The sequence below is a fragment of the Anguilla anguilla genome, chromosome 13 (assembly GCF_013347855.1).
Source record: "Anguilla anguilla isolate fAngAng1 chromosome 13, fAngAng1.pri, whole genome shotgun sequence".
Classification (NCBI taxonomy): domain Eukaryota; kingdom Metazoa; phylum Chordata; class Actinopteri; order Anguilliformes; family Anguillidae; genus Anguilla; species Anguilla anguilla.
This window is the reverse complement of record NC_049213.1, coordinates 397128-409711: the sequence shown is the minus strand read 5'-3', so window position 1 is coordinate 409711 and position 12584 is coordinate 397128. Positions and strand designations below refer to the sequence as shown.

The 12584-nt window shown below is 49.0% G+C and overlaps 1 protein-coding gene across 1 annotated transcript in view; it reads right to left on the bottom strand.

Annotated features, from left to right (window-relative positions):
* Positions 1 to 106: 106 nt before the first annotated feature.
* Positions 107 to 12584, bottom strand: part of smarcc2 (SWI/SNF related, matrix associated, actin dependent regulator of chromatin, subfamily c, member 2) — a gene marked incomplete at its 3' end in the record, with an annotated part of 41813 nt that continues 29335 nt past the window's right edge. The window contains exons 17-25 of the mRNA XM_035388485.1: positions 10761 to 10877; positions 10408 to 10470; positions 9635 to 9893; positions 9049 to 9210; positions 8189 to 8250; positions 7892 to 8012; positions 7496 to 7659; positions 1055 to 1189; positions 107 to 337 (exon numbers count right to left, since the gene is read on the bottom strand). Coding sequence (XP_035244376.1) covers positions 107 to 337; positions 1055 to 1189; positions 7496 to 7659; positions 7892 to 8012; positions 8189 to 8250; positions 9049 to 9210; positions 9635 to 9893; positions 10408 to 10470; positions 10761 to 10877 — 1314 coding nt within the window. The remainder of the gene's footprint in view (positions 338 to 1054; positions 1190 to 7495; positions 7660 to 7891; positions 8013 to 8188; positions 8251 to 9048; positions 9211 to 9634; positions 9894 to 10407; positions 10471 to 10760; positions 10878 to 12584) is intronic.

The following is a 12584-nucleotide window of genomic DNA, read 5'->3' as shown; positions in this document are numbered from 1 at the left end:
GCTGGCCTGCGGGGGCGGAGGGGGAGGTGTGTGGGGCCTGGCCCGGCGGCTCGGCGGCCTGGGCGGAGGGGGCGGAGCCTGTGGACGAGGTGGAGGGGGGCGGCACGGGGCTGGGGGCAGGTGGGGGTCCCGGGGTGCCGGGGCCCTGCTGGGACCCCGTCATGCCCGGGGGTGGGGCCAGCGGGGTGCTGGAGGGGTGCTGTGGGGGGGTCTGGCTGTGCTGCTGGTGCTGGATCTGCTGGAAGTGCTGCTGACGTGCGCGCATCTCTGCGTACTTCAGCTGCTCCATGTGGAAGGACTGCCGGTCCGCCAGCAGCTGCTGCCGCTGGTACTCCAGCTGGAGAGGACAAGAAGACCGGGGAACCCCACCCCAGTAAAGAACACACATTACACCCCCATAATTTACACCCATCACGCCCCCATAATGCGCACGCATTACCCCCCCATAATGTGCACGCATCACGCCCCCATAATGCGCACGCATTACCCCCCATAATGCGCACGCATCACGCCACCATAATGCGCACGCATCACGCCCCCATAATGTGCACGCATCACACACCCATAATTTACACGCATCACGCCCCCATAATGCGCACGCATTACACCCCCATAATTTACACGTATCACGCCCCCATAATGCGCACGCATTACACCCCCATAATTTACACGCATCACGCCCCCATAATGTGCACGCATCACACACCCATAATTTACACGCATCACGCCCCCATAATTTACACGCATCACGCTCCCATAATGCGCACGCATCACACACCCATAATTTACACGCATCACGCCCCCATAATGCGCATGCATCACCCCCCCATAATGCGCACGCATCACACACCCATAATGCGCACGCATTACACCCCCATAATGCGCACGCATTACACCCCCATAATTTGCACGCATTACACCCCCATAATTTACACACATTACACCATAAGCATTTTTCTTTTTTCTTTTGCCCTGTCTCTCTTAATCTCTTCTCCTCTATCTCTCTCTTGCTCCTCTTTCTCTTTCTTTCTCTCTCTCTCTCACTCTCACTCACCGCCTCCCTCTCTCTGTCCATGATGGTCTCCAGCTCCTCAAAGTGTCTTAGTTTAATCTCCAGCTTCTTCATTTGTGTCTCCACCAGCAGAGCCACCAAAGACTTAATTTTCCTCTCCTCCACAGCAGCCAGGTGCTATCACAGAGGGAGAGAGAGAGGCTGCCATTAGAAACCAGGTTTGCATTAATCACACAGTAAATTTACTTCATGATATTAAAACTCTCACTTGTGTTCAAAATACCCACCAAAACAGACATTTTCAAATTTATTGTAGTCATGAAAGTTGCATCACGTGAGTCTAGTGACGTCAGTGAGACGTCAATGTAGCCAAGGTTCAAGATTAAATTTGGTGCAAAATGCAAATTTTCAGTTACCTCAAAGAACTTTCAACCCGTGTGCAAACCAACTGTTCTGCTTTTTTCCAGACTGTCAACCTAAGGATGTAACAGACTTTGCCCTAATTGGACAAACCGACAGAGAAATATATATTTACATGCAGACTAAATTAACATAAGTATCTTTTCCTTCTTATTTAGTATGTGTTTTTTTTTTTTGTAAGCATACCCTAAGTAATAAAACAATCGAAAACCAACATCACACAATACCAATATGAACTTGCAAGCGAGAAATCAATAAGTGTATTGTCTTCACACACCTCAAAGACATATATATATATATATATATATATATATATATATATACATACAGCATCCAGTTTTTTGGAATTAATCTTGTAAGAGCTAGGTTTTTCTTTTAAATGTCCACATAAACAAAAAAAAATAAGGAAACCATGTCCATTTTCCTACCAGTCCACTGATGTGGGCCTGTTTGGAAGTTTCCCACAATCTTGCAGCAAGTGAGTAATCCAAGGGAAAAATAAAAAATACGAACAAAAAAGATTCCCAAAAATTCCAAAGTTCCAATGAATAATAAAAAAAAACCCAAATCCATATTGGCTCCAAATTATCTCCTTTTCAAGATTCTTTGAGAAAGCTGACATTTGAGGCCTGGTACAAACACCCTCAAAACACACACCAGCCATTTTCCGTTGTTCTCCCCTTTCTACTACCTGCTAGACCCTTCACATTTGAAGTCTGTGGCTGTTGTCTCTCAGCATGAAAACCAAAGAAATGTCAAAGCCAGTTAAGCATGAGACTGAAAAATCAGGGCAAGTTGATCTGAGACATAACCAAAATAGTTGGTCAAAATCTATTTTTGACCAATAATATGGATGACCCAAGACTAAATTTTAGACTTTAAATTACGAAGAAAACCCCATTTTTACACTCCAGGATGTAGGCATAGATGTATCAAAGACTACCATAAAGAGAGGACTACACCAGCATAAACTCAGAGAGTTTCAGTCCAAGATGCAAGCCACGGATAAGCCTCAAGGACAAAAGGACCAGGTTTGAGTTTAGATGACCTTTGACCTCTGTCCATGTGTTCCAGAGAAAAGTAGTGAGGAAAGCAAGAATGATGGCCAGCCCAGTGAGGAGCTGTGAGAAAGCTAGGTGTGTGTGTGTGTGTGTGTGTGTGAACGTGTATTACTATCTTTGTGAGAACCAAATGTCCTCACAAGGATAGAAAGATGAGGAAAGTCTATCTTTGTGGGGACCTTTTGCTGGTCCTCACAATGTCAAGAGGCTGTTTTAGGGTTAGGACTTAGGGTTAGGACTTAGGGTTAGGGTTAGAATTAGGTTAAGGTTAGGGTTAAGGTTAGGCATGTAGTGGTTGGGGTTGGGGTTGGGGTTAGGGTTAGAGGTTACGGAATGAATGTAGTCACTGGGAAGTTCTCACAAGTATAGCAGTACGGGACTGTGTGTGTGTGTGTGTGTCAACAACTCATCAACACCAAATGGCCAACCTTTATGATCTGGCAGAACGACATCAACTGCAAGTGTAAAAGAGAAGCCCATGCTGAAGCAAAAGCAGCCGTCCAATACCGGGTAAGGGAACTGAAGAACCAATGGTGGACGAAGAAGGCTCTGGAGATCCAGCAGCTTGCAGACTCTGGGGACACCAGAGGTTTCTTTGACGCCATTAGAATGGTATATGGGCCCAGTTACTGCGGTCTAAACCCCCTTCGCACCAAAGATGGGCTAACACTGCTGAAGGATGATGAGGCAATCAAAAACAGATGGAAAGAGCACTATGAGGACCAACTGAACAGGGACACCACTGCTGAGATTGAGATTCTTGACCAACTCTCTCAGCACCCATAATGGAGAACATGGGAGCACCACCCAGCCTGAGAGAGATACAAGATGCCATAAGGAAGATGAGGAATAACAAGGCTGCTGGACCTGATGGAATCCCAGCTGAGGTCCTGAAGGCAGGTGGGCCAGATCTCCTCAGCCACATCCATGCACTGCTCCTCAAAATATGGGACAAAGAGGTAATCCCTGCACAACTTAGGGATACTCTAATTGTCTCCATTTTTTAAAAGGGAGACAAGGCAGACTGCGGGAATTACCGTGGCATTTCCCTCCTGTCCACCACTGGGAAAAATCTAGCTCGGTTTCTAGCCAACAGACATCTTCCCTTGTCAGATAAAATTCTTCCTGAATCACAGAGTGGATTTCTCCCAAACAGGGGCACCATGGACATGATTTTCACTGCTTGCCAACTCCAAGAAAAATGCCAGGAACAAAACCAACCACTATACATAGCCTTTCTTGACCTCACCAATGTCTTTGACTCTGTGAACCATCAGACCCTCTGGCTGATTCTGGCAAAATTGCCTGCCCCAACAAGTACATTTGAATACTGAGACTGCTGCATGACAACATGTCAGCTACAGTACTCAGTGGCAATGGAGATGAAACGGAACCCTTCAGGGTAGACACTGGAGTCAAGCAGGGTTGCGTCATTGCTCCTACCCTGTTCTCTGTATTCATCGCTGCCATCCTCCACCTCACGGGTGAAAATCTGCCTCAGGGTGTAAGAATTACATACAGAACAGACGGACAACTTCTTAATATCAACAGATTCAGGGCAAAAAGCAAAACCACCACCACATCCATCATAGAGCTGCAGTATGCCGATGACAATGTCTTCATGGCCCTTTCAGAGGAGGATCTACAGTGCATTCGGGATGCGTTCGCCAAGGCATACAAGCAACTTGGTCTGGCCTTTAACATAAAAAAGACTCAGATCCTCTAACCAACCACCACCTGGGAGAAATACTCCTGTTCTACTCCCAGCCATATCCATTGAGGACACCAGACTTGAAAATGTGGATCACTTTCTATACCTCGGCAGCGTTCTATCCTCCAAAGCTGACGATGAAATCCACCACCGCCTCAGCTGTGCCAGCAGAGCCTTCTCAAGACTGAGAAAAAGGGTCTTTGAAAACCGCGACCTCCGGGACTAAAATCCTGGTCTACAAAGCGGTAGTGCTGCCCACCCTAATGTATGAGGTCAGAAACCTCAACCACGTAAATGGTAAATGGACTGCATTTACATAGCGCTTTTAGCCAAAGCGCTTTACAATTGATGCCTCTCATTCACCCCTTCACACACACTCACACAGCAATGGTGAAAGACTGCCATGCAAGGTACCAATCAACTCACTGGGAGCAATTAGGGGTTAGGTGTCTTGTTCAGGGGCACTTCTACACGCCCAGGATGGGGGATCGAACCGGCAACCCTCCGACTGCCAGTCAACCGCTCTTACCTCCTGAGCTATGTCGCCCACCTGGACCACGTACAGCAGGCACCTGAAGGCATTAGAGGCACATCAGCAGAGGTGCCTCAGAAAAATCCTTAAGATCAGCTGGGAGGACAGATGCACTAACACCAGCGTACTGAAGGAGGTCAACATCACCACCATCACTGCCACCATCGCCCAACACCAGCTCAGATGGACTGGCCATGTTATCCATATGCCTGACTTGCACCTGCCAAAACAAGTCCTATACTCCCAGCTTCTTGTAGGAAGACATGCCCCAGGAGGTCAGAAGAAAAGGTACAAGGATAACATCAAAGCAAACATCAAAAAGTGCCACAGACTATAACACCTGGGAGGACACAGCAACCAACAGGGAGACCTGGAGAAATATGGTCTGTAAAGGAGCTGCACTCCATGACAACGACCTCCGCTGTGCTGCACAAGACAAGCGCAGACTCAGAAAGGAGAGAGCTTCCACCAAAAAGGCCCCAACTACACGCACAACAACTACCACTCACCCCTGTCCACACTGCACCAAAATATGTGGTTCCAGGATCGGCCTCTTTGCTCACCTGAAGACCCACAAGGACCCTGAAGGAGGACAGTCATACTCGACCCCGAGTGATCGCCGATGATGGTGTGTATATGTGTGTGTGTGTGTGTGTGTGTGTGTGTGAGTGTAAATGTGCGTGTGTGTGTGTGTGTGTGAGTGTGTGTCCTCAGTAAGGAAATTATTTTTCAGAATCAGCGCTTATAACATTAACATAGTGAACCAACAGCAAACACTGACATCAACATTGACACGACACAGCAGAACATGGAGTTGAGATATTGTTGATTTCAGTGATTTTGGAGGTTAAACTGAAATCACAGTGGGAGGTGAGAGTTGCTAAGTTTCCTTATGGCAGAAGGTATAAATCTTCTGAAGCGAACTCTCCTCCACATGGGTGTCCTGTATCTGAGACCTTTTGGGGGGAAGCAGTTCTTTGGATTTTGCAACATTAATCTGGAGAAAGTTAGTACTACACCATGCAGAGAAGTAAAACACCTACTGTTGATATCCCATGAGAGAGAGGTATTATCTTTGAGCAGTGGAAGGATGGCTGTGTCATCTGCATATGTGAAACAAAAAGTGGCCGGAGATGGGCCCTGACAGTGATTGGTGTAAAGGGTGTAGAGGACTGGGCTGAGCTCACATCCCTGTGGTGGACCAGTGATGATAATAGTGAGTGACAGCATGCTGTCAACCCTTACTGCCTGAGGGCTGTTACTGAATCATGAATCCAGGAGAAGAGTGGGGATGGGACCTGAAGATGTTGTCATTTCCTGATCACCTGATGCAGTTGGATTGTACTGAAGGCGGAACTGAAGTCAATGAAGAGTAGTCGGATGCAGTTTCCGGGGGTGTCAATGTGTTGTAGCAATGAGTGGCTATGCAGATGGATTTAAGGAAGAGGGAGTAGGTGAAAATTTGAGTGGACATGTTTTGAGGACCCGACCCGTGATTCCATCTGGTCCGTGAGCCTTGTTAGGCTCTGCACCTCCTCTGCTGGAGGCAGATGTCCCGCCTGGTGAGGAGGGAATCTCACTCCATTTAGCAGGAGTCCAGGAAACTCTCACACACAAAGGACATGGGGTGTGGCGTATTATGGACAAATTAGATGAGTGTTAACCTGCACCAAAGTGATTAAAAGGGAAAAGTGTGATGAAAGAAAGGATCTGCCTATGATCCAAAACACCCCACTCCATCTGTAAACATGGTGGAGGTAGTGTTATGGTTTGGCCATGTATGGCTTTCACTGGAACTGGCTCACTTGTCTTCATTGATGATCTGACTGCTGACAGAAGCAGAAGGATGAATTCTTCAGAATACAGAATCATCTTATCTGCTCTGATCAAATTAAATACCACAAAAACTCACTGGATGGCACTTCACCTTGCAACATACTGCTAAAGCAATCAAGGAGTTTTGTAGGGCAATAAAACGTGGAATGTTCTACACTGGCTAAAACAATCACCTAACCTGAATCCAACTAAACATGTATTTCACTTGTTGAAGACAAAACTGAGGGCAAAAAGCCCCCAAAACACACAGGATCTGAAGATGTAGTAGTACAGGCCTGGCAGAGCATCATCAGGGAGGGTACCCTGTGTCCGGGGATGTCTATAGGCTGCAAATTTCAGGCAGTCATCCAATGCAAAGGATTTACAATCAAGTACTAAATATGACAGCTTTATTTATGATTATGTTAATTTGTCCAATTACTTTTGCTCCCCTAAAATGGGGGGACTATAAACAAAAAGAGCTGCAATTACAACATGGATCACTGGAAATGGATGTAAATACCCTTTAATCGAAGTTAAGCTGACAGTCTGCACTTTAACCTCATTTTCACTGTTTCATTTCAAATCCAATGTGCTGGAGTACAGAAATCATGTCACTGTAGACTTACAGACCATGCTGTATATATAGTGTGTAAATATTTGGACAGTGACAGAATTTTTGTTGTTTTGGCTCTGCGTCACTTTCCAAGCACTTTTGAACTGCACGGTATTTGTCACTGACAAAACTGAACACAGATTAAATTCTGCTGAACGTTCACTGAACTGCTCGCAGAAGCAGACCCGGAAAGACACACTGAGCGGCTCTCAGACGGACGGACAGACAGACAGAGACAGATGCACGAATGGACAGAAGAAGGACAGACGGATGGACAGACAGACAGATGGACAGGCGGCCAGAAAGACAGCCGGGCGGACTGACAGACCTTGGCTTTGACGGCAGCAGCAGCCAGTGCAGAGGCAGCAGCAGTGGCCAGATTCCCCTCTCCAACTTCCCGTTCAACTTTGGCCTTCCGCTCTCCCTCAGCGTCTCCTTCCCTCCGCCCCTCCTCTGACCCCTCTCTCCCTTCTTTCTCCTTCTCTCCATTACCTGAAGGAGTGAGTGAATGGCCCAGGAAAGGGTCCATCCACAGCGAAGACAGAGAAGCAGGATAACATCCAAAGGTTAGTGGGTCTTACCAAGCACGATTGGCTGGTTTGTATATTCATCACCATGATTGGCTGGTTTATATATTCATCATTGTGATTGGCTGGTTTGTATATTCTCTGTGTTTGTCCCTTCTTGCATCCACAATGCGCTGTTGAACTCAGCCTTTTCTTACCCATTTCGGAATCGGTCTTCTCTCCCTCTCTTTCCCCTTCTCCCTCTCTGCCCCGTTCTTCCTCCTTTTTTCCATTCTCCCCCTGCTTCTCCTCTTCCTCCATGGCTCCCTCTTTAATCTCCTGAGAAACAGATTTACATCCATCTAGTCATATTCACACACACCACACACATTCACATATACAGACTCACCCACTTACATGTGTGCATATATATACATACACACGCAGACACATCGCACATACACACTCTCTTACAAGCACCCCACTTGCACACACACACACACACACACACACACCTTGCTTTCTCGCCGCTCCTCGCTGGGCTGACCATCGTTCTTGCTCTCCTCACTACTCTCTTCTGGAACACATGGACAGAGGTCAAAGGTCATTGTGTCTGTGAGGCATGCAGCATGCCTATTGTGCCACTTCCAACCGCCTGTCAGCACCTGGCCCCTTCCTCATTCTGCTTTGCCCTGCCCCCCAGCACCTGGCCCCTCCCCAACCTGCCCTGTGCCCCAGCACCTAGCCCCTCCACCATCCTGCCATGCCCCACCCCCCAGCATCTGGCCCCACCCCCCATCCTGCCTTGCCCCCCAGCACCTGGCCCCTCCCCCAATCTACCCTGCGCCCCAGGACCTAGCCCCTCCCCCATCCTGCCATGCCCCACCCCCCAGCACCTAGCCCCACCCCCCAGCACCTGGCCCCTCCCCCAACCTGCCCTGTGCCCCAGCACCTAGCCCCTCCCCCATCCTGCCATGCCCCACCCCCCAGCACCTGGCCCCACCCCCATCCTGCCATGCCCCACCCCCCAGCACCTGGCCCCTCCCCCATCCTGCCATGCCCCACCCCCTAGCACCTGGCCCCTCCCCCATCCTGCCATGCCTCACCCCCCAGCACCTAGCCCCACCCCCATCCTGCCATGCCCCACCCCCCAACACCTGGCCCCTCCCCCATCCTGCCATGCCCCACCCCCGAGCACCTGGCCCCACCCCCATCTTGCCATGCCCCACCCCCCAGCACCTGGCCCCTCCCCCAACCTGCCCTGTGCCCCAGCACCTAGCACCTTCCCCATCCTACCATGCCCCACCCCCCAGCACCTGGCCCCACCCCCATCCTGCCCTGGCCCCTCCCCCATTCGGCCCCGCCCCTCCAGCACCTGGCCGCTCGCCCTCCTCCAGGTCGGTTCCGGCGATCCCGCTGCCCTCCAGGCCATAGAGGGGGTCGGGCCTCCCGCTGGCCCGAGCTGCATCTTCCACTCTCCTGACGTGGGCCTCCACCAGCGCTGCCGGTACTTCCTCCTTCATCCGCGAAAACTCCTCTGAGCACAAAGCACAAAGAAACACCATTAAACAGAGTGCTCTCTTATTATTCCCCACTGGGAAAAAGTGCAGTATGAAACTGACAGAAAAACACATCACTAAATTCATCAGTGATCTGGCCAGTTTTATTGACTTTCAGTCAATTACAACTTGATCTATATAGGGAGTTCCATATGTAGTAGTTTAACTTACACCATGTTATGATTGTTTTTAAACTTCTGAACATATGTGCTCCCGAGTGTGTGTCCCAACCCATTCCCCGAAGATTAGGAAAGCTCCGGCACTGTCCCTCTCAGACAGCCTGTAACCCTGCTTTCTCAGGCTGGATGCAAACGCTGAGGCCTGGGCGCCGAGCAGCCGTGCAGCCTGAGCCCACGCAGGAAATGGCTGCATGTGAGGAGGAGAGGAGGAAGGGCGCCTCACCCAGGGCGGACTTGGCGGCCGCGGAGGCCACGCGGGGGTCCACCACGGACGCCAGGAAGGCCACGGTGCTCATGACGGGGTTGCCGGCCTGGCTGAAGGGCACCGGCTGGAAGGCCAGGGGCCCCAGGGAGGCGGAGCTGTCCTCCAGGTAGGGGTCCTCGATGGGCAGCCGCAGGAAGTGCAGGATGCACTCGTCCTGCGTGCGGCTGCCCACGTGCTCCGACACCTTGTTCCAGTCGTCCTTGTACATCTCCAGAGCCTGGGCGAGAGAGAGAGGGGGAGAGAGAGAGAGAGAGAGAGACGGAGGGAGAGAGAGACAGAGAGAGGATGGGGAGAGATAGAGACAGAGGAGGGGGAGAGAGAACTCTCTCTTCTTTGCGTTCTTGCTTTTAAATATTACACCACACAATTTCACATGGAACAGAAAAGAACAAGTATTGAGAAACATTCATAATGGGTAACCAACCCAGCCCAGTATTATTTGAGCATGATGCAGAGCATGCTGGGATGCAAATAGCTAAATGAACTCAGCAATCATACCTGTGTGGAAGCACCTGCTTTTGATAAACTTTGAGTCTCTAAGTATTTCCACATAGTTAGTCACTAGCTGTACATATATATGTATACAAGGAAGGAGAGAGTGAATGAGAAGGAGAAGGAAAGAATGAAGGAGAAGGAGGAGGGGGAGGGGCAGGGAGAAAGTGAAAGACAGGAAGTGGAGGAGGGAAGGAGAGGGGGAAGAGGGGGTAAGGGAGAGGAGTACACTCGTTTACCTCAAGCAACAGCAGGGTTTCCTGTTCTGTCCATTCCCGTGTGGCACTGGCGGCACTCTTACTCTGAGAAGGGAAAGGTGAGGTCAGAATCACCTGTCGTTCCATGCAGCCTAACCCCCACCCCGCCAACTGCTCCCCCCACATTGTCATTCCTTCCGACAGATGAGCATCACCCTACCACCCACACCATCTCCAAACCACTACTCCCTCACTCCCTTATCCACCCCCCACCCCCCTGTGCAGAACTCCCCTCCCACTGCGGTCCACTCCTCTCTTTCTCCCTTAACCCCCCACTCCCCTCTGACCCCGCTCCATTCAGAACTCCCCTCCCACTGCCTCCGTGCTTTCTCCACCTTGGCAGGCCCGCTCTTCTTGCTGTAAATGTCGGTCCTCAGTCCAAAGTTCTGCAGGTCGGCCGGTTTCTCCTTCACTTTCTCTGGAAAGGTCAGCATCTGCTGGGAGGCTGGGGCCTGGGGGGGCGGGGGGTAGGGGGGAAAGAGAGGGGGTGTGAGTAAAACAAGAAGTTACACCGCAGCTGCAGTTCTACCGCCCGTTTCTCCAACACAACATACGTAAGAAAAACAACAACACTCACACTGTAGCCTTGTGTGGAATTTCCTCAATCTGGCAAGCCAACCCTCCGGCTGAAGGACACATTTGGGTGGCATAAGCCGTGTTTCCACCAAAAGTCCCAGGAACTACTTTTCAAGGAACTAAAAGGTTCCTTCAGCCCATGGTTGTCTGCGTTTCCACCGCGGTCTAAAGTCCCGCGAAGATTAGGCAAATTAGCCCACTGACGTATGAAAAAGCGACGTCGTCGTCGGTCCATCTGCCCTATGATTTCTTCTGTAACCCCATACTACCACCGAAGTAGCCTACATTATTTTCTAATAACCGGGACAGCCCGGAGGGGTTTATTCCACTTATATACAACGGGTCACCAACAATGATTATATATGGTTACTTTTGTATTTATTTTTTTTATCGATTTAATCACCTGGAATTTAAATATTCTTCTGCAGCCGTTTGGGCATATTTTACCGTTGTCAAGCACAACTGTCGTTGGTAGTTGAACTTGGACCGTTGTTATGCAACAAATAGGATATAACAGGCCAATAGTCAGATTGTAACTGTTTTATATATCCTCTCAAACACATTCATTATGTTTTTATGCGAACATTCGCTTTCATGTCTTGTCATCCGAAGCGACAGAATGCATTCACATTTATATGTATAACTGGCAACAACAGCAGAAAACATGCACACGTTGTAAACAATTTGCTGTTTGATTACTTTCTCATCGTCAATTCCATATAGGCTAATCGCAAAATGACAAGAATAGAACGAAAACTCGGACTTGCGTGAAAATTTTAATTAGTAGTGGTACAGCCTCCGTTTGCTTTCCTTCAAAGTTACTGCTAGCCGAGCAGCGAAGTGTGCCCTCCAGATGCGAACCATGCACCATAAATGAGTCCATAGTCTTCCTGGTCTTTTTGTGGAATTGAAGAATGGCAGAGTAAAATTACAGCAGTCTGAAAAAGCTAAAGGGACGATTACTAGAATTAACCTGTTATTTTACCCTGACAAAAAGTGCGGAAGGTGATTTCCAGTTTGCTTTTACTGTATCACCAATGTGAATTACGCAGAACTACCGCATACTTCACATAACTGTATCAAACGTTTTGAGTCAATTACAACGGGCTAACAAAGAAAATCCGGAAGGCTATAACCAAAACTAGGCTACTGCGCCGCATAACATACAAGTTTGATTTGAAGTTATTATGAAAATAAATTGGTTTGCGGTTGCATATTTTTAAACATGGCGGTTGAAAATAAACACAAAAAAATGCTGCGAGTACTCGACCAATCAGAAATGTTCAGCGCTGCAAGCTCCACCCAAAAGGTTCCTGTACTTTCGGAAAGTACTACCCCGCGAGCAGGAACTTTTTTGGGGGTAAAATAAAGCCCCCGGAACTAAATTTAGACCCTAGTTCCTGCGGTGGAAACGCACTGAGTTCCTCAAAAGGTTCCTAGTTCCGGGGTAATGTTCCTGCGGTGGAAACGCCGCTATAGTCACATAATGGATTAGGAACTGGGCTTGAACCCTAAAGGGTGCAGGTTCAATTCCCCAGTAAGCTGCTTGTACCACTGAACAAGTTACTTAACCTGAACTGGTC